Source organism: Astatotilapia calliptera, chromosome 20 (genome assembly GCF_900246225.1).
Source record: "Astatotilapia calliptera chromosome 20, fAstCal1.2, whole genome shotgun sequence".
Classification (NCBI taxonomy): Eukaryota; Metazoa; Chordata; class Actinopteri; order Cichliformes; family Cichlidae; genus Astatotilapia; species Astatotilapia calliptera.
Genome location: NC_039321.1, coordinates 8239049 through 8261765, shown reverse-complemented (window position 1 = coordinate 8261765; position 22717 = coordinate 8239049). Strand labels below are relative to the sequence as shown.

The following is a 22717-nucleotide window of genomic DNA, read 5'->3' as shown; positions in this document are numbered from 1 at the left end:
AGAACATTATAGTGACTCTAGTGGCTTAACAAAAACATTCCACTATCAATCATCGGACAAGAAAACCAAACCTAGTATTACTGTGCTTTTCAATCTTATGTTCCCTAAATTCACCCCATTTGTTGATTGTTAGTGTGAGAGTTATTGTTAATCTGCAGAGGATATTGTGCTGAATATTTAGATTAGTGCATACAAACTCACTACATACTTTATTAGTACACCTTGCTAGTACTGAGTCAGAGCCCCTTTTGCCTTCAGAGCTGCCGTCTTTGTGACTGAGATTCAAAAAGTTCCTGGAAACATTTACAGATTTTAATCCATAGTGACAGGATAGCTTAATGTAGTTGTTGCAGATTTATTGGCCGCATATCCATGATGTGAAAACCTTTTATTTCACCACATTCCAAAGATGCTCTACTGGCCTGAGTTCTGGTGACTGTGGAGGCAATTTCCATGCAGTGAATCCTGCTGGAAGCAGCCATCAGAAGATGGGTACACTATGGTGATAAAGGGGTGAACATGGTCAGCAACACTACTGATTCAGAGTGTGTTTAAATGATGCTCATCTTGTACTAAGGAGCCCAAAGTGTAACAACAAAATATCCCCCACACCATTACATTACCACCACCCTGAATTGCTCATAGGTTTAAGTTATTTACCCTATTTTTGACCCCTCCAATCCATCTGAAAACCTTTTCCAATCTTTCATCATCCAATTTTGGCAAGCCAGTGTCCAGCAGGCAGCAGGTAACAAGATCCCTAAACAAAAAGAAAAAGAGTCACGAGGGAAACTGACAAACAGTATGACATGAGAAGAAACTGAGACAAAAGTAAACACAAGGAAATCAAGGAAAGTGGATGCTGGAGAGCAACAAGATACGGCTAAAACTAATTACACAAGACAAGAAGGTCAAACTGAACACAAGGCACAAAAAAATCATGACTATCAAAGTTAAACAGGAAAATGGATACAGGGATCTTAACTATATACAGGGAACACAAGGGAGGCAGGATAAACTACAAGAAGGAATACAACACTAACAAACTGCTACCATGGGGGAAAAAAAACAAGATGGCAAATCAAACTGCACGAGTATATAATTCACAAACTCAACTTACAAAAGAGAAAACAAATGCTCTCCGATAATAGGCAATAAAAGGCATAATAATAATTCAGAATAATTATAGGAAGGCAAACTTAAGAAACCAACTGAAGATATTTAATAACAAACAGAATGTGAAAGCTCAAAAACCACAAAACTGTGTAAGATGACAAAGTGGTTATTTGAGTCACTGTTACCTTCCTCTCAGCTTAAAGGAGCCTGACCGCTATCCTATAACTTCTGGCATCAAGAAGGAATTTACCCACAGAGCTGCTGCTCACTGGATACTTTCTGTTTTTCAGACCATTCTCTGTAAACCCTTGAGATGATTGTGTGTGATAATTCCAGTAGATCAGCAGCTCTGGAAATACACAAGCCTGTTTGGCACCACATCAAAGTCTGTTACCTTACCTTTTTTCTGAATTTTGGCGCTCTGGTCGTCTTGACCATTTCTACATGCTCAAATAACGCCGTTGCTGCCGTGATTCTTAATTACATTGATGTGTTAAGAAGCAGTGGAACAGTTGTACCTAATGAAGTGCCCAGCGAGTAAGTGTATAAAGGTTTTTTTTGTTTTTTTTTTGTTTGTGTTTTTGTCCATGTGCGTTCCTGAAAGATGATCTGAAAGCTTCTGCATGCCTGCAGCCACCCTGATATCTAGGTAGTTATATGGGAATTAACAGTAGCACTAAATTGTGGCCAACACATTTACTGGGGCATCTCGGGAATTTCTTGGACAGCTGATCTTTAGTGTACCTCTCACAGTTTTCCCCTTTCACCTGTTTACCTGCCGTTGTTAAAGACAGGCTGGAGTTTTGACAGAGGAACCAGTCCAGCTCAAGCGAAGGCGGGGTTAAGAAGACAAAACAAGGAATTTCCTGGTGAGCTACGACAACACAGGAAGGTAAAGTTTTCTCCGGTGAAATGTAGCGCTTTAAATCTAGAAATACCACACGAGCTAGATTTGTTACTCACCGCACGACGGAATCGGTTTACGTCCTCAGTGCTTACGTATCGTGTGAAACGATTAATTGTAATTAAAGTACATTTAAACTGGTGTTAGCTTGTCAACCTGTAGGTAGCGGCTGTTAGCTAGCCCGCGAACGTCACGTGACTCGTATTTAGTTAAATAATATACTCGAAAAGTCTGAGCATTTTCTGAAAGGTTGTCTGTGTTGTTCTTGTGGTATATTTAACACTGTTCGAGTCTAAGGAGTCTGAAAATTGCGGTGAGACGACTGAATGTTGGCCCACTGATGTTGGGGACGGCTAAAAGAGGAAGCGTGTGTTTTGGTAACCAGAAGAACTCAGTCGGGTGGAGTCATTTTTCCCATAACCTCAACATGCTAGTTATGTTGACCACATCTAGCATGATAAGGCTTTGGTGCATGTGCTTTGTTGCATCTACTTTGAGAGGAAGCGTGTATTTTGGCAGCGAAACAAAATTCATAATAAGTCATTTTTCCCCCCCAGCACTTTTTCCCAAAGCCTCATCATGCTGCTTACGTTGACCACATCTAGCACGATAAGCCTTTGGTGCATCTACTTGAGAGGAAGCGTGTATTTTGGCCACCAAAACAAAATTCGTATTAAGTGTTTTTTTCCCCCCCCCCAAGCGCTTTTTTCCAAACCCTCATCATGCTAGTTGAGGCTTTGGGGATTGTGTGCATTTGAAACTGTCATGCCTGCATGACTTTGAGACATCTGCACCAACAAAGTGCTGTGTTTGCAATGTGACATATACTCTGAACTTCTTTAATTTAAATTTTAAATGCCCCTGCAGAGCATGTTTTTAAAAAAAAAAAAAAAAAAAAAAAAAAAAAAAAGATTAACGCGAAAGTTGCACAAGAAAGCCCACTCTGGAAACTAACTGGAAGTTAACGAGATTATAAACAAAAGGCAAATTGATACACTTGACTGAAATGTCAAAGTAGGGTTATTCCATCTCAAATCGTCACTTTTTTTGTAATATTTCTTTGTTAAATCAGCTCCGATTTGAGATTGAGATCTAAGGCAGTGTTTGAACATGGATATATAAAAAATAAGACAAAGGTTTGAAATGCTCACTCGCCTCTGTTACCTTGAATTAAGATCTCTGATTTGATAAAATACATTTAAATATCAAGTAGTCCTGCAAAGTCCTACATGAATCAAAAATCACTTTGCAAAAATTAACTAGTGAGAACCTCTGAATGGTATGCAGTTGAATTTCGCAATAATGCAAAATAAAACTTTTTAGCATAAAAAAGGTCACAGAAATGAAGACAATGCTACTTTCATTCAACTGTCATTGTGGATTGAGCAGTTTTTATTAGAATTCTTGCAGCACTTATTCTTGTACAAAAAATTACAATCAGTAATTACATTCAGTTTGATGGTAAAAGAGGCTAGTGAACATTTTTTACTTCTATCTTTAAAATTTTTGAGAGATTCATGTTCAAACATTGCTCAGGTTTGAAAGTCTGAATATGCTAGAAGCATGTTAACGAGCCATTTAGCTGGCTTTGTAGAAGATGGAAAGTTTTGGGGGTTTGTTTTTTTCCTACCAGAAAACATTGTATAGCAGGTTATTAATAATTTGTCACATCTGAACTTGAATTTGAGCCAGACATCAGCCAGGTTGGCTGATACTACAGGTCAGTGGAGAACAGTTTGAACTGTTAGGAAGGCAACAATAACTTAAAAAACAAGTTACTATATCCAGAAAAGCACCTCTGAATCCACAACACGCAGGAAAACAGACAAAGACACGCTGTGGAAGAGAGCAGGGGATTAATAATAACGAATAATTAAACACAGAGAGGTGTTGCTGGTGTTTTGGTGTGGGGGTGTTTTCATGCCACATTTCGGTTAATTTGTGCCAACTGATATGGTGGCTCTGACAGGTCAGATGCACTGCAACCTAAAAAACACCAGTGAATAGCAAAATGCTGCAAAAGCACACAAAAACACAAAGGTTGAATAAAGCACAACAGAAATTGAAACCAAAAAAAATCCAACTTGTAAAACACAAGTGTTTTGGGGAAGACAAAATGACAGAACAATTGCGAGATTGAATTCCAGTGCTTTTTCTGTGCTTGCGTAGAATTTCTCTATTTGCTGATCTTTTATTATGTTGTGTTGCATTCGACCTCTCAGGGTCGCTGTAACAGAGCATCATTTAAATGACATAAGCAAAAGAGAATGTACCCCTCCTCTGATAGCTGCTTCCAGAAAAGCTGAAAAGAATCTCCAACTGTTTTTTTTTGTTTTTTTTTTGAACACGACAAAGTTCAAATGGCCTCCAGAGTCACCAGATCTCAATGCAAACACCAGCTTTGGGATGTGGTAAAAATGGAGATTAACATCATGGATATGCACCTGACAAATCTGCAGCAACTGCAGGAAGCATCACGTCGGTATGAACTCAGGTCTTTGAGGAATATTTTCTAGCACCATGCTGAAATTAAGCCACAAAGAATTAAGGCAGTTCTGAAGGTGAAAGGGGTCCAACCAGTATTCGAAAGGTGTGCCTAATAAAGTGAATGGTACATGAATAAAGTGAAACCAAGTGAAGGGTTTTTGTATGTGAATAGTTCATATAATGTGAGCATTTTCAGGACTTTTTACAGCTTAAACAAAGAGGAACATTTGGATGATGATGAATGTGTAATTTGTTTGTAGTGGTCTATCTTGTTTCAGATCAGATTGGGCTGTATAGGGGCCATAAACCACTGCTTGAAATTTAGACTTCAAGAAAGAGGGACTTCCCCCAATTAAATGCCTCCCACAGGGGGGATTTCTACACTTTGGTGGGTTATAGCCAGTTCTAGATATAATACAACCTGAAAAAGACTGATTTCAGAAGTTTCAACAGATAACCGATAACCTGAAGCTTGTGGATTTGAGTCATTGTTGAGATATTGGCTTCTCTGAGATGACCGAAAAACTTTTTTTACCAGTGCTACTGTAAGTGAGCTAGCTTACTTCCAGTAAAAGGAAATAATTAATGAGTGTCCACTAAAACAAAATAATTTCACAGAGCATCTCTTCAAAGGCAGGGAGAAAAAAAGTGTTAATAAGATAAGCAGATAAGCTTCTTTACACATTATTAGGCTGTTCTTGTTCTTCGATGCCATAAGTAACTTCTAATTGAAAAGTTTATACTTGTTACCTGTATGTGACCACAGTTAGGGCTGTGCAATATGACCAAAATCTCATATCCCGATATAAGAATTCTATCGTCCGATAACGATATAAATCACAAAAATGTAACATTTTCTGTAAATTCTGTGAATCTCGGGCAGCTCGACTTGCGTGAAGTGTTTCCAGCTGCGCGTCATGTACCTGGAGTCGAGTGTTTTAACAGATGCATGAAACGATATATTTTTAGACATAAGTTGTAACGGCCGCCGTTTTCTTTGTGAGTATTTATTACACAGCGTGCTGCGGGGAAAAGCCTGTTCTAACGTTTGAGTCTAAGGTTTATTTTTTAGCACCTGTCGGCTCTTTTTTACTTCTCATCCGTAAATAATCTGCTCTTTCACGTGATTCAATTTATTTTGAAAAGTCTCAACAGGATCTTGAGCTTTATTGTGAAAGGTTTATGTGGAACATAAACAAGCGGACACGCGATGGTGTTACCGTCGTTGTTGCTAACCACAAGGCATAAAAACAGGCGCTTGTCCGTCTGTAGTGTGGTTATATTAAATATAAGAGAAAGAGAGAACTTTAAGAAATTAATATAGCCACTACAGGGACCATCAAAACGGTGAAAAAATATTGCCGTAAACAGTTTATTTTGCAATACCACGAAACAAACGATAGCGTAAAATGAAACATAGACGTTTGTATATCATCATCCGATATATATCGTTATATCAAACAGCCCTACTTGTTACCTGTATGAAGTTGACTGGGCTTAATATTATTAGATTCAGTTAATTGTGTGGGGGATTTTCCCACATTATAAGCGCTATATTTGCAAGATTACGTCACATACAGTTTGCACAGTCCTGCACTGATGAACTAAAATTAGTTTGATAGCCCTGCTTCTTTTTATATGAATGAAATGAGTAGCTAACATGACAGAAAACATTTCCATGAAAAAAAATATGGACCCACTCCTTACCTCCTCAAAATCAGCAAAATATCTTTCTAAAATAATCTAAGCATATTATGAAAGCATTTAAAACAGTCACAGACCCTTGGAGGTCATAGAGGACATAGTGGGAGGGTAAACATTTTGCACTTTTTAATTGGTGTGTAATTTTATCTCTTATATTGAAGAAGTTATAAAATATACAAAAATAATTTGAATTAAAATAAGGATTTCATCTCTCTCCCTACTTAGCATACTTCATGCTGCTGTAACTTGGAAAATGTTGATAGTATGAAAGTAACATTTTGCACGAAATGTACTAAAGTGATTGTACAAAATGAAGGAAAAAAACCAGCTGATTCTGACAGGTCACATGGGATTGTTGTTGGTTTTTTTTCATGGAATGGCCCAGAATAAATTAAAAGTATTATTCACTGATTTAACTTCCTTTTAGCTGCAGAGCAGATCAAGATCTTGACGTTATTGTTGTCTATATGAAAGGTACAGCAAGCAAAACTCAGGAACAAACAATGTACTGAGCTTGCGTGCAAAGGTTGTAGTCACTGCTGTAATGTAAAGCTTTTTGAAGCTTTTGTTGCATAAACAGATACCTTTGTTGCTAATAGGCATGTTGATGTGAAGATAAGATTTACATTAGGTATCCCAAATATCTGGAAATTCCTGTGTTACACAAGCCAAACCATTAAACAAAATCTATAATAAAATAGCATAAATAAAGTAGACTAGCTGAAAAAAATAAATACAATATGATGAGCTCAAAAATATAAAAATGACCTAAGAGAAAAAAGTTCTGTAAAATATAATAAAGGAGATAAATGAATGAACATTTAAATAAAATAATAAAACGCAACGTAAAAAGATGATTCGCAATACAGCAACAAAACAAAAAGCAACTGAAATTAGCCACTGTTATAAAATTACTACTGTTTAAATTGTCCAAGTTTCTGCTTGCTTACGTCTCGAAGCTGGAACTCTGTGGGGTCAAATGTTTACATTTGAGTGCTTCTGAAGCATGTGGGTTTTTGTTTGGTTTTTTTCCATTTACATTTTCTTTCCTTTTCTAGATGAATGTGGGCGTCGCTCACAGCGAGGTAAACCCCAACACACGGGTGATGAACAGCAGAGGGATATGGCTTACCTATCTGTTGCTCACTGTTGTCTTACACATCGTCCTGCTCAGCATCCCTTTCTTCACTGTCCCGCTGGTCTGGACACTAACTAACGTCATCCACAATCTGGTCAGTAAAGCCTAAACAGCTGTGCTGTGTAGAAATGAACATTTTCATGCAGTTCATCAGTTCATTTTTCTTTTTTTCATGAGCCTAGTTTCAGTTTTTATTTCAGTTAACTAAAATCTTTTTCCACACTTAGTTTCAGTTTTTACCTTTCAGCCGTAAAAGGTTGATGGGCTTCCGGATGGGCAGGCAGCGTGGACACGAGAGCTTCAAATTGATGGTGTAGCTACTAAAAATCTCTGACAAGTTCAGATCTCAGGGACCTCAACCTACAGGTCAGAGGTCAAGTTTTCTGAGAGTCTTCTGAACATGATGGTCGTGTCCAAATTCATGGGCTGCATCCTCCTGAGGACTCGCCCTTCGCGGTCTACGTGGGCGAGGTCGTCAGAAGGTTGGGTAGGCCGGAGGTAAACGGCTGTGAAATTGGACGGTCTAGCCTTCAGATTTGTGTCGCCGCTGTCTCGGTGGAGTTTAATAAACTCAGCCGTCTGCTCCTTGCTATCTAAAATATAACAGGACACTGGTGTAAATTCTCGACTGTCTCATACTTCTGTTTAATAAGTTTTCTGTTTGACGTTTAGTCAGCTGTGTGAAAACCAAGGAGGAACCCACCCGGGGGATTAATAAAGTTTTATTTTATGTAACCTAATAACTTTAATCTCAGCCAAACCGATTTACTCACGAACAAATAAAACACTGAAAAAAGCCAAACAAGAACATTTTTAGGTTATCTAAGTGACTTATATATTACGTTTAACCTGAGTAGCGAAAGACCGCGATAATCTGAAAAATGATCTGCCGGGAGTTTGCTGCTCTCGGCGGCTCAAGTGACCCTCGAGCCCCCGGCTAGCTATCGAGCTGGTGGATAACAGACGTCTCCGAAAACGTCAGAGCACTTTTGCAAATATGCGATGTCTTGATAAACTGAGCAGATATTTGAAGTTTACAGACCCACATTCTCGCCTGAAAATATGTTAAACATTTATTTTGTGACCCCAGAGTAATAAGAGTAATATTAAAAACTTAGTGGCCGCCATTGTTTTATGGCGATCGTGGGCTCAAGAGTTTTAGGAGTTCGAGCCCCGGCTCGGTCAGTCTCGGTCGTTGTGTCCTTGGGCAAGACACTTCACCTGTTGCCTACTGGTGGTGGTCAGAGGGCCCGGTGGCGCAGTGTCGGCAGCCTCGCCTCTGTCAGTGCGCCCCAGGGTTGGCTGTGGTTACAAGTAGCTTGCCATCACCAGTGTGTGAATGTGTGTGTGAATGGGTGGATGACTGGATATGTAAAGCGCTTTGGGGTCCTTAGGGACTAGTAAAGCGCTATATAAATACAGGCCATTTACCATTTTATAACTGGAATTGGCTGGGCCGCGCAATGAATTCTGGGATATGATGGGCCACGAAGGATACACCTGACCCATCCTTTAAATTCAGGGAAAAGGAGGACGCATTTGTCGGTTGCATTCGGAGGAGTGTACGACTTTGGACAGCCTTCGTCGCGTCGCTGTGATGTAATCGGCCTACAAATGCAGCCCATGAATTTGGACACGACTGATAACTGTGGGACAAGTCGACATAGGATTTTTAAATTGATACAATAGTTGTGTACTAGGAGTCTGAGCGTTATCACTGGCAGTTGCTAGTATTTGTAGTCTAGCAGGTGACAGGTATAGATACAGATAATATCAGAATCTAATCTGATTAATTCATAATTTAGCTTCTATATTTTGTGAGATCATAAAAACATCAAATTATTAAACAATGCTATTACACTAAACTGACAAATAGATGACAGTAAAACCTTTTGGTATATGACGTCAAAGACAGTGGACACTTGCATATTTAATCAGCTTTTCTTCAGTTTTATCATGACTTGTGCTGACATGTTTTTGTGTGGCACCCCCGCCTAACAATATTGCGTGATCCTGGGATGTTATTCCATTTTACATGCTGAAAGGTGGCATTGTCTGTTTTACTGTAGGGTGCGTATGTGTCGTAAAATATCGGTTTATCTGTTTTCAGGTGAAAAGAAACTGAAATTGTGGTCACGCTTTCATTTGCATTTAATCTGCAGATCAGCACACAGCACTACTTTCCTTAACACCTCCCTCCCCCAATATCAGTAAAGCGTGCTGGTGTCCAGAGTTAATGAGAAAAGTACAACTTTGTGAAGTACCATGATCTTGGTTGTTCATAACAGTGCTAAACAGTTTATCAGAAGTCGTCTGCTTCAGAGATAAAAAAATTTTTGATTTTGATATGCTAAATTCAAATCATGTACAGTTGTTTTTTTTTTTTAAATTTTCACCAATTTGCTGCTTAGATGAGTTTTACTTATAAATTGTAAGCTTATGTCTTCTCATCTGTTTATAGTTTTATATATTAATACAGTTATGTCCATAATTTGTTGAGTTAAGACTCAGTTTTTGTAGTTTTCTCTGTACACCATCACAGTGGATTTGAACTCAAACAGTGATTGAAGTGCAGACTTTCTGGGGTTCCAGAAAACTGCATTAACTGTTTAGGAATTGTTGCAATTTTTATACATAGTTTGTGGATGTTTCCGCAACAAAACCAAATTATTTATCGCTGTAAAGCCCGAACCATTAAGTACTTGCCAGAATATTCAATCGTTTTGAAACTGGAGTCTTTATTGATTCTTCTGAGAATTTAAAACAAAGCTGAATAAAAATGTGCATTATGAGTTTTAATTTGGATATTTTTTTACTACACCTGGCATTTTCCGATCCCTGTAGGATTATCCATCACACTGATGATGTGTGATGGATAAAGAGATACGAAAGAATTCAAATGTGATGCACTCTGCATTACAGGGTTAAGAGTGAAGGGGATCAATAAAAGAAAGTATTTACTTAGTACTAAGTTTACATGCATTTCGCTGGTACAATTTCCATTATTTACAGTACTTTATACAGCATATTGTGAAAGAAAACTAAAAAAATTACTTGTGAGATATTTTATATCTAATATTTTAATATGCTTTAAGAAAACATGTAACTTTACTGTGTGGCATTAGATTTCCTGCTACTAGAAAGGTCAAATCTAAGGTCAGAGTGGAAGTTGAAGGGTCAAATTTCAATGTCACATTTGAAATCTGTATAAGAGCCCAACTTCATCAACTTTAGATGAATAGTTTAAGAAGAATAATTTGGTCTAAGAGGCAAGCTGGTAACATATCATTTAAAACTGGAGCCAACCAATGTACAGCATCATTTTCAGTTCCAGTGACTAAAAATTAGCGAACATTGGCAATTGTTTCAGAATCATTTTGGCTTTACATCAGTATGATTGAAAATCTAAAAACCAGCTGAATTGCTGCTGTTGTTGAAAGTGTATTAGTTGTTGTTTTAATATCTCAGGGAAGCGCTGTTCTTTAAAAAACAAAACCAAAAAAACCACCAGTTTTGCAGTGCACATCAGACAAAATGTATGTTGTTTTTCTTTTCCCACGGTTTATACCTTCAGTGTGGTTTGCACCTGGGGGAGGTAATTTTGCTCTCCACAATACTGCTCTTACATGTCAGAGCTGGGAAAATTTGTTGGGTCACTTCCAGGGTTAATGAAAACATCAGCTCTCCGGGCAGTGACTGAAATGTCTCCTTGATTCGTCGTTGCACTTGAACTTGCATGGAGTATTACTTCTTCTTCCCCCTGATAATGTTTGTAGATGACTGTTGTTATGTCTCCTCTGCAGGTGATGTACCTGTTTCTGCACACAGTGAAGGGCACTCCCTTTGAAACACCAGACCAAGGCAAAGCCCGTCTGCTCACACACTGGGAACAGATGGATTACGGCATCCAGTTCACATCTTCACGCAAATTTCTTACCATCTCACCAATTGTTCTGTAAGTACATACACTGTTCACAACAGAACGTCACAGATAGCTTACAGTTTCACTTTCATTAGGATGAGTAATTTAACATGTAAAGGTTGCATAACTGCTGTATGTTATTTGACAACAATTTGGGCTTTTAACCGCTTTTTAAAGGATTTGTTAACAGTGATCAGCCGACAGAAACAGAAATATCAGCCCAAATAGCGACTGGCTACCCCAAGAATTACCCGTTGCCCTTATCAGTGGATAGAAAGTTAAACTTTGCTATGTTCTGTAGCCAACATGAGTCCTACATGTGTTTGTGTAAAGTAATTAAATTAAAAAGTAGTCTGCTTTTATAATAAATAAGAGATTTGGCAGTTTAATAGTTCTCCAAAGAGTAAAAGTAAAAAAGTACACCAGTTTCAATATAATTTTGACTGCAGCTGAGCAAATTAGTAAGCCAGCAGGGATGGTAGTGAAAGCAAACAAATCTGTCAACTCACTGTTAACTCCCCTGTTTTATTCTGTGACTGTTTTTTTTGTTTTGTTTTGTTTTTTTTCCTTTTGGATTTCAAAACCATAGTTAGGGACGCTCGGGAAAAGCAATTTGCATGTATTCATTCATGCTAACCACCGCTACTGAGGTTCAGTGAAACTAAGAGGAAAAGGTCTGAGGTGATAGACGTAGGCCGGTGATTCCCAAAGTGCGGGCTGTGAAGGCATGGACGATGGGGCATGAGAGGTCATTTATAATAAATGCAGTTTTTTTTTTAAAACATATATATTAAATATATATATATATATATATATATATATATATATATATATATATATATATATATATATATATATATATATATATATATATATATATATATATATATATATATATATATTAATTATATGATTTTTATAGTAGAGGTTAAACTTGTATGATCCCCTTTTATAGGTTGAATCCAATGATAATTCTTTTGGCTTTGGTTCCAGAAGTTTGTTAGAATTTTTTTCTTTTTGTTTTTAGATTTGTAATTTTGTTTAAAATTGTTGTGATGAATATGAGTTTCTGGGATTGAGGTTGGCCAAAAACTGAAAAGCTAAGGCCAAATATTCTCAGCCTGAACTTTCTGTGTGTCATGTACTTTTGTTTTATCATGTATTTGTGTGTGTGTTATAATCCTGAAGAATTCATGTTGATGCTGATGCTTTCTTTCTCTCACTCTCTTTCTTTACAGATATATTCTTGCAAGTTTCTACACAAAATACGATCCTACGCATTTCCTCATCAACACGTGCTCGCTCCTTAGCGTCCTCCTCCCAAAGCTGCCTCAGTTTCATGGAGTACGGATATTTGGGATCAACAAGTACTGACAGAACACTGGATTTTAAACTTCAACACTGGACTGTTTCAATTTTAGAGGCTGCAAAAGAAGAAAATCTGTTTAAATGGTCTGAACATGTACACATTGTTTGGAGTATTACATGAAAGTTGCTTGCAGCCTGGTGAAAGTAAATGCACTGCTGCTGTTTAATCAAAGTAAACGATGACATTCCCGATGTAAAGGCCAGACATGTTTGCTCTTGTCTTGGAGAAAGAGCATATTTATAACTGCACTGCTTTCACGTGTAGCTTTTCTACAGATGTTGGTTGTTGTCATGAATGTAAATGAATATTTTTGATTCATGGCACTTGAAAGTTTTCTTTTTCTTAATTTACTATGAAGGATTAACATGCAGCATGCATTTACATGCCCATAATAATAATAAACATTTTGCCATGATAAACATAATCATGTAATGTTTGATTCAACAGCAGGGTTATCTTTATTTCACAGAATCTAGTGGGAAAAGTGCAAAATCCCATTGTACAGAGGTGTGCAGGAATCAAATCCTGCCAAAATCTCTATTATAAATGATCAATTGTAGGTCAGTGTACAAGCTCCGGGGAAATCCAGACACTTTACATGAAGCAGCCATGTGGGGGCCATCACAGAGATTGCAATATACTCGTATATCCAAGGGATTCTCCCCCTTCCACATGCACCGTGGTCGCGTTTGCATTGCAGCGAGGTTTCCCTGTTTGTGACGTTCTTTGGGGAAGTTAAAAAAGAAAAAAGAGCGACGTGTGAATGTGATTACACTGCCAAACAGTGCCTGGGAAACACATGCAAATAACGCCAGCTGTTTCAAACAAGTTGTGTAATCGAGTGTAATCATTTGCAAAAGTGGTATTTGGGTTGTTCCCTGTCTCCAAATGTTGTGAGGGCAGACGTATAATGTAAAGAAGCCAGAGATGGAATGCACAGGGCAGTCGGGTTTAAATGTCAAAATGTCCCCAATACATCAGAAATGGCTCACTGAAACTAGAGAGTGGGAGAGAAAGAATGAATACAATGTTTTAGCTCTAACGTATACTTAAAGCTGCCTGATTGAAGATAACACTGTGTGGCTTTAACAGCAAGTTAGGTCCACTGCAGTTTTTCCCTGTTCTGTTTCCACTTTCAGTTTATTGTGAACTTAGTAAAACCTTGAAGATACGTACCGTATATTTAAACGCTTGACTCAACATTGCATATGTAATGCGAGTGTTTGCCAGTCATGACTGGATTACATAGAAGGTTGTGTGGCACGATATGTCGGAAGTAATGCGAAGATATGAGAAATGTCGCACATTCTTACTTTACAGCTGAGTGGTGGTTTCTTTGAAGTTAAGGTCATATTTTAACAGATTTAAAGATGCCCCTTTAAATGCGAACACCAGCGAAAATCATTTGAAAGATGCGTGTTTCAAACTGAAAATACTGTTTTGCTTGTTTTGTTTCTAGATAAGTGAGGAACAACAGAAGATATCGTGTCTAAAGTACATTTGAATCTGCATACTGGACAAATGAATCACTCGACAGAAACAACAAAAACAGTTTCTGCAAATGCTGTTTGATTCAAATCACTCCATTGTTGTCTGCAAAGTGGGTTTGCTGCTATGACAGGAGTTACCAAAAGAAGCATCAATGATTTACAGATAGAATCTACTTATCCAATTCAGGGTGACTGAGGGGCTGGAGCCCATTCCAGCTATCCACAGAGCAAAATATGCTACAACCTGGGCAGGTCACCAGCCTGCTGCGGGGCTAACAGCAGGCAGGTTAACTAGTGTTAACCCAACACCACTACATGTCTTTGGACTGTGGGAGGAAGCTGGAGTGCGGGGACAACATGCAAACTCTACACAGAAAAGCCCTGCCAGGTGCAATCCACCACCTGATTTTATTTTCAAAAAAAATGATCCGATCTTTAGTAAATCAGTTGTTAAACCTGTTGAAATGTGACCTGGTTGTCAAAAAGAAGCAGGACAGAATTGGGCTCCGACATCAAATTGGTGGAAAAGAAGTATTTTATTAAAACAAGCAGGTCCTCTTAAAAGATTCCCATGCTAATTTCATTCACCGAAGTCATGGCATTTTGACCAGACCACCAAACAAACCTGGCACCAACACAGCACCACAAAACTGCTGTGACCAAATTCAAACCGAAATGTGGGTTGCTTCCTAAAAGGCATCAAGGTAGAACTGGCTCTGTACCAGGACGGGGATAGAGCTGGTAGAAAGGCCACCTACTAAACAAAAGTGAATAGAAGTAAACCAAGAAAGACAGTAGCACAACCTAAATAATCAAGAATTATAATCCACACTCACACCATATAACCGAATGCTTACATTATGCCTGCTTTTTTTTTTTTTTTTAAAAAAGGCCGCTTTATTCCCCTGCGAGTGACCCCAAATCCTTGTAACATCTAGTCACTGCTAGATGACTAAAATTCAAATTTTACATTCACAGGTATCTGGCATTAGGGAATACACAATTTTCCCTTCTAGAGGCCTGTTTGACCGGGGGCTTTACCTACATATGGTAATATGTCATTAATGATGACACGTCATGTGTTGGTGTGATGGAAGGATTGTTCAAGCGCAACACAACAAAATGTTTTATATGATAAATAAGTATTGTTATTGCATTACTCATTTTCATCCAGCCCGAACTTGGCCCCTCGAAATCTTCCTCCCACTGATGCCAGATGCTGCTAATAAGAGTTCATTGCATCCTTGAACTTGTCTCTCTGATACTACAGAGTCTTTACTTAAAATAAAGGTGCTTGAAATGACAATTGTGTCAACCGGCACTAAACAAGAAAAATAACTTCTTTTCTTTGCATCAAAGGCATATGATAAAACCATGCTGACATTTACAAAACTTATATATATATATATATATCTTTATTCAAATTACTTGGGGACACTTCTACTGATGGTTTTTGTTTAAAATAAATGAAATAAGTCAAATTTAAAAAATGACATCTCTTTCTCTTCCCAAGCAGGAAACTAGAGTAATAACAGGTAATAGTGATCTACAAGCATAATCTCATTACATTCCACAGCAGAAAATCCAATTAGAGCCAAAGGCTGTAAACAAAATATGTTTAGAAAACTGAAAACTTATCTGGGCCACAACTGGGCACAAAGAAACCTGCAAGTCTCAGCTTTCACTGTCTTTAAACCTCCCAACAGAAATCTTAATTCCCTGAAATAAAGAAGTATTACACATTCTTTGACAGTACTTTGTTTACTTTGCCTGTGGTGATACAAAATGGCTCTTTATCCTGGAATTCAGGGATGCCGCTAATCCCGTCTCCAAAGAAGCCATTTAAAAGTCAGTCTGGACGGCCCTGGAGAGCTGGTCTCCCATCACCTTTCTGAAAGGCAGTAATAAGTGTTTTTGTTTCCAACACTGCGCCGTCTCACTCTGGTTTCATCACAGGTACAATATCGTCGTCATCTTCGTCGTCTGTATCAAAGAGTTCATCCTCAAAGAAAGATCCTCCAAAACCGTATTCCTGAGCATGGACGGACACCTCGTTAGGCATCAAGTGTGGGGAGCCTTCGACAAAATCAGCAAACCTGTGGGTAAGCATGACGACATCGTGGACCAAAACTGAACAAAAGCATGCTGCAATACTTAGTCTTTGTTATACATGTCTCTCTCTCACACACACACACACACACACGCACACGCACGCTAGTTATCCCTTATTAATGTCAACCTCCTGTTTCTGACCTGTTGCCAATTAACCTAATTAGTTGCCAAATCCTAAAGTACCACTTAGTTTTCCAGCCTTTTTTTGCCCCATCTCAACTTTCTTGAGACATGCATTTTATTTCACGAAATACTGAAATGTCCCAGACATCAAAATGTTTAAATACTTGATTTTTTCATGCTCTGTAAATACAATAATGGTTTATAATGACTGCATTCAGATCTTTATTCATTTATTTATTTACATTTTACACAGGACAGGCTACCAATGTACCTTGTATTTAAACCCTTGACTCAAAATTGCAAATGTAGTGTGAGTGTTTGCCAGTCATGACTGGATTACATAGAAAGTTTTGTGGCACGATATATCGGAAGTAATGTTAAGATATGAGAAATGTCGCACATTCTTACTGAAGTTTAGGTCATTTAATAGATTTAGTGACGCCCCTTTAGACAGGAAAACCAATGAAGATCATTTGACAGATAGGTGTTTCAAAGTGAAAATGCTGTTTTGCTTGCTTTTCTTCTAGATAAGTGAGGAAAAACAAAAGATATCATTCATAAAGTGCATTTGAATATGCATACTGGGAAAATGAATCACTCAGCAGAAACCATGAACTAAAGCAGTTTCTGCAAATGCTGTTTGATTCAAATCATTACTTTGGTGTCTGTAAAGTGGGTTTTTCAAATGTTCTTCCCCCAGGTTTGTTGTCTAAAACATTATTGCACAAGCAGTGCAGAAAAGGCTTACTGATAAATAAGCTAGATAGAAAGTTCTTATATGATTTTAGCAATATTTGTAATGTTTCTGGCATAAAGTAGTAATTTTGATGGTTGTCATTTATCCAGACAAGAAGCCTAATATTTGTGACACTAGCTGATTTATTGCAGTCTTTGTATTGCAGATATTTTTTTTCCAGATTTTAGAAATGATCTTAAAAAAAACATGGTTACAGCAATTTACTGTGTGTAATTAAGGGGTGTTTGTATTATAAACCGTGTCTAAAGCAGTCAGCTATTGGTGATCAATATTGTCTCCCATTAGTTTTGTATAGATGATTTCAGAAAGTTGCAAGGCAATAATAAAAATGAAAACTTAAAATAAATTATTTTATAAGAAACATAACTGAATCAGAAAACAATTAGTAGATATAACACTCCTCTCTTTATTTTAGGATTAGGGGGAAGTTAAGCCAAAATTGGCATTGAATCATATCTGTTATTAACCTCTGTCTCTCTTCCACAGCATGTCTTTTATCCTGTCTTCCTTCTCTCACCCCAACCGGTTGCAGCAGATGGCCGCCCCTCCCTGAGCCTGGTTCTGCCGGAGGTTTCTTCCTGTTAAAAGGGAGTTTTTCCTTCCCACTGTCGCCAAAGTGCTTGCTCATAGGTCATATGATTGTTGGGTTTTTCTCTGTATCTATGAAGCGCCTTGAGGCGACTTTTGTTGTGATTTGGCGCTATATAAATAAAATTGAATTGAATTGAATTAGCAAATGACAAATGTACGAGCATAAACCCACCTTTTTGGAGACTGGATTCTAGAGACTGTCTTCCACGGGCTGAACTCTGGGCTGTTACAATATTTCCGCAGCTCCTCCAGAGCCCGCCGAGTCTCTTCCTCAGCTTCCTTCTGATACTCCTCCTCAGTCAGCAGGCGTCGTGGCTGTGGCTTCCAGTAGATGTACTGCTTGATTTTTCTGCAAAAAGAGTATTTTCATGGCTTAAATAAATCCATATTATATGAACTTAATATGACTATTGTTCTTTATTCTACAACAAGCACAGTATCACTACTTTTAAGTTCAGCAGTTCACATAAAATAATTTACCGTGTTAAGAACATGCAATAGAAAAGTGTTTTTCTTCATTTATTCTGTGAAACTAAGTGTGTGTTTACCACAGAAGTCAGATTATACTGCCTGTGGAACAATTATCCACAGTACACTGTGCTCTTACGCCACCTTGTGTCAGCATTTTAAAATGCATACCTCCATGCAGCAACCAGCAGATAGACTGGGTACCCCAGGTTTTTGGTAAACAAAGCAGCTACAATAAGAGCGAAGGCAACTTGCTGAATCTGAATTCCTAAATAAACCAGGAGCAGACCAAAGAGCTGCAGGGTCCACGACAGGATGTTAATGCTCTTCTCATCAACCAGAGGGCCATAACGGTAACACACAGCAAAGCTGATGAATCCCACAATTGCTACATAACCTGCCAAAAAAAAAAAACAAGCACACAAACAAAGAGAGAGAGAGTGAGATGTTTTTACACTGCATTAAAAATAGTTAAATCACTGCAAAGTTATGTACCAAATGCCCATATGCTTTACTTTTAGAACAAAGTTTTACAATTACAGCCATTTTTATACAATTTCCCATTTTCAAATGCTATGAAGTAATTGGATTATTGAGAAAGCAAACAGTTTCATGGCCAGGTCAAACCCATTTCCTCTGGTTCAATCTGGTTAACAACAAGGAGCAAACCGCAGGTTACCGTCCAGAAAAAGAAAGCCAGATGTCAGTGTGTCACAAAACATTTAAAAGTACTTGCAGAGGCTGCCAATGGAACTGGGTCACTAGTGTTTATTGATGCTGTGATTGTTGATAGATGTAGCAAGATGATTTCTGAATGTAAAGGGTTTTCCTTTTTGCTCAGAAACTGGTAAGACAGATCTTCACAGTTAAAATGATAGTGCCCCACAGAAAAAGTTTTTCAACACAAAGAAATTAGATATTCATCAGTCACCTGATTTCAAATTAAAAGACCATGCTTTTAGTTACTGAAGAAAAAACCTGACAAACAAGCAGCAACTGGAGACTGCTGCAGTAAAGATCGAACAGAACATCTTAAGGGAAGAAACACAGCATTTGGTGCCCCCATGGGTTCATGGAACATCCAAGTATTATACAAAATTGTTATATATTTTTTATTTTTGTTAGTTTGTCCAATTCTTTCTAAGCCTCTGAAAATGGAGAAATGCAAATAAAAATTGCTGTAATTTCTAAACAGTTAAAACAATAGTTTTCTTAAACTCCATGAATTAAAGTTTAAAGTCCCTACTTCAATCACATAGTGATCATTTGCTTTAAAATCAAACCGTCACTGATTTTGCAGCTGCAAAATGACAAAATACTGGTAGCCGCCAGTGCAACCCCTCAGCCTCATAGTAGATACAAATATTTCCCAATCCTACATCATCTTGTGCTCAAATTATTAACATTCACAAGATTTTCAGAAAACTTGACCTCTGACCTTGCCCTTGAGGTTGAAGTCACTGAGATTCAAACTTATCAGAGATTTTTGGTAGATACAGCTATCATATCCATGTTTACATTCGTATGTTGCCTTGTTCTCACATTCACCTACCCCACCCGCCCAGTGGGGTGATAACAATGACAAGTGCCTCACTACCAAAAGAACATATGGACCCAAGTGAAAACTCCTCCATGACCGACGAGCTGCTTTGTTGCTTAGGTTATATTTTTAACAGTCTAAAACCCTAAATAATTCAAAAATAATGCTTGATTTTTATAAGGTTAAGCGGACATGTAGAAAGTTATGGCTGATTAATTATCTATCACTTTAAGTTTTGATTAGCGGAATAATCAGAAGCTGTAAAAATATATGTATGTGTGTATATACGTGGCAAATCTCTGTTAACGAGATTTGCCGCGGTGACTCTGTTAATGAGTCACCGCGGATCGCCCCTTTTAACATGTTGGCGCCGTCCAGCAATCGTTAACAGAGATTTGCCGCGTTAATGCAGTTATGGCGTTAACGCCATTTTAACTAGATTAACACTGACAACACAATTTTTTTTTTTTTTTTAAATATTAGGATATTTGCTTTGGTCCTCAGTTATCAGCTAGTCACAACCTGTCCATGAAGAGTCTGTACCTAATGCCACATGCCAGTGCTCTCGAAGAATAATGCTGAGGTTCCTGAACACAAGCTGGATTGCATACACAGAGAATGACCAGCCTCCAACTATCAACACATAAAAGGGGCTTTTCTGTGTGAAGGAACAAACACAAATGGTATAAATATCAAACATATTAGAGATATTCAATATTTTTAAAAAACTTGGATTTTGGATAAAAATTAAAAACTTTACCTTTGGTAAAAAGCGTGCCAGAATGAAAAAGAGGATTATGAGAGAGGCAATCATGCCAGTGCTCATACCAGCAGAATAGAAGAAAGCCTGACTCCTTCATACAGGTGGTGAAAAAAATATATCAATTACTATGATAAACCCAACAAACCTGAAAAAGAAACTTTAGTCCATGAGAAAAAATTACCTGCTGAGTGAGTCTGCAAAGAAAAACAGCAATGCTCCAGCGAGGAATAACAAGAATAGATATATATCAAACTCTGCAAGGGAATGAAGAACAGTAAAACACCCATATTTTAACTGCCAATAACCAGCAAATTTGTTTTATTCCATACCCCCATCCCACTTACTGCGAATGGGTTTGACAGTGTATTGCGCATTGCCAATAGGATCAACCTTGAAGCACGTCTTCTTGCTGAACAGGCTGACGTTAATAACAGTCTCATTGTGCTTCTCTCGCAGTAGGCTCTGGAACCAGCCCCAAAAACTGAAGCGATCAAGCTCCTGCAGCTCCTCCTCACCTTCCACAGTGTCCACCTTAAACACCTTTGAACTCCACACTTTGACCTGTCAGATATTGGTACTATTATATCACTCACAAATTTAATCCAGAGGCTCTTTTTAGCTGACTGTCAAGCTGTAAATAAAATTTGAAGTATGTTAGAGTAGATTACATTAGACCACTAAAATACCCAAACTGAGGGATGATTTTAAAGAAAGAAAGAAAGAAAGGATTTCAGTATTTTACCAGTTGTGGGCTGGCAGATTCACCTACTTGAATTCTTGTCCATGTCTGCCTCCAGGTTGGCAATACGGTGTTTCTGTAACAGAACCGGTTGGATCCTGACATGACATACTCGTCACCATCCCGCAGATTAGTTATTTCATGTTCTTCACCTGGGATGCATGCCAATAAATAGTAAGACTGCAACTGCCATTGTACCTTATAAGCAATATTGTTTGTGCAAGAATAACCTTTGACCAGAACACATTTGAACTCTCATTGTTTACAGCATTTACAGTATAATACAAACATTATAAAAAAATTGTAGTGTCTGTAAATCCCAAGAAAAGACAAAAACCTGCAACTATATCAGTTCACACTTAATGTCTCTAATATTTCACAGTGCTATGGCCCACCGGGTGTCAGGGTACCCAACATAGTTGCCCTTTAATTTTCAAAAAAGTACTCAATTACCCATGTGTGGTTGAGACTTTTTATTTTATCATTATTATTAATGATTTTGTTTGCTGGTAGGGATGTTCTATGTTTTCACACTGTTGCATTATCCGCTAGTTATGTTACAAAATATAGCAAATGGCAGTGTAATAATGGAAACAATGCTCATTATTTAAACGACACACGGCAAAAAATACTCAGTTTTTCTCAGGAAATATTTCAGTTTTGGGACAGAGTTAATAATAATTTGCATTTACTTTAAATTATAGGCTAAGCATTCAAGTTGTTTCCGTTAAGGAAAATATACAAGTGTTAACTGCAACCTCTTTTCGGGCAAGTTCATGCAGGTTTCTAGGGTTTCGGTTCGACAAATTTAAACCTAACAAATCTGAAAGAGCTGCATAAATAATGTTTAGTCTAATTTATTATTTATACGAACACACAACCGGAGCCAGGGAATAATCAAGATGTAGGAATCTTAGAAAATAGCCACCAATGTTCACCATACAATAACCTTTCTGCGGTCTCACTGACTCAAAGACTGAACACAAGCTAACAATAATTAGCCTGAGCAAAACCAGTTCGAAATATGCCCCCGTGTAACTCGCGGTGTATGTTTCTGCTTCACAAGACCGCTTCTTACCCGTATCCTGTTGTGAGATTTGAGGTAAACACATAAGGAGCACCGCAAGAACCATGAATCTAGCGTTTGCTGAAATAAAACCGTTTATGATTTTCATGCATCCCGCCATGATAATTCCACTGTACCCCGCCTCTAACGCCTTGTCCCGCCCCTTCCGTCTCCGGAGAACTCGGTTGAGTCGCAGGCCGATCAGCCAATCACCGCGTTACACTGGATCGTTCGTCATCGTTTTTAGAGTACGTCTCTTTATTTTCCCGAAATCCACTCCTATTTGCCCTGTATGTCTACTGTACAAACTGAACTGGAATGACTAACAGTTCACTTTACAATTTCAAATAAAGTTATAAAAAAATCTTCCTTAAATCCACAAGAAAAAATGTTTTGATAGTTAGAAGATGTTTTATTTTTTAGATAAA

General features: G+C 37.9%; 2 protein-coding genes and 1 long non-coding RNA gene across 4 annotated transcripts; 1 reads left to right on the top strand and 2 right to left on the bottom strand.

The window, feature by feature from the left end:
* Positions 1-469: 469 nt before the first annotated feature.
* Positions 470-5306, bottom strand: LOC113013214 (uncharacterized). Its single transcript, XR_003270801.1, has 3 exons — positions 2080-5306; positions 661-760; positions 470-497 (listed from the first exon to the last, which is right to left on the bottom strand). It is a non-coding gene; the product is annotated as an uncharacterized LOC113013214 (long non-coding RNA).
* On the top strand, positions 1825-13064 carry ormdl2 (ORMDL sphingolipid biosynthesis regulator 2). 2 transcript variants are annotated; one of them, XM_026153934.1, is made up of 4 exons: positions 1825-1985; positions 7270-7443; positions 11153-11304; positions 12510-13064. In XM_026153934.1, exons 2-4 carry the CDS (start codon positions 7270-7272, stop codon positions 12643-12645), a joined length of 462 nt encoding a protein of 153 aa, XP_026009719.1. In that variant the 5' UTR covers positions 1825-1985; the 3' UTR covers positions 12646-13064. The 2 variants fall into 2 exon arrangements, with proteins under 2 accessions (XP_026009719.1, XP_026009718.1); XM_026153933.1 differs by having other exon boundaries at positions 1826-2008.
* A 1583-nt stretch (positions 13065-14647) lies between these two features.
* Positions 14648-22472, bottom strand: nemp1 (nuclear envelope integral membrane protein 1). Its single transcript, XM_026153932.1, has 9 exons — positions 22302-22472; positions 21254-21375; positions 20829-21045; positions 20666-20738; positions 20482-20575; positions 20265-20379; positions 18353-18578; positions 17886-18062; positions 14648-16226 (listed from the first exon to the last, which is right to left on the bottom strand). The coding sequence occupies exons 1-9, from the start codon at positions 22408-22410 to the stop codon at positions 16067-16069; spliced, it is 1293 nt and encodes a 430-aa protein (XP_026009717.1). The 5' UTR covers positions 22411-22472; the 3' UTR covers positions 14648-16066.
* Positions 22473-22717: the final 245 nt, after the last annotated feature.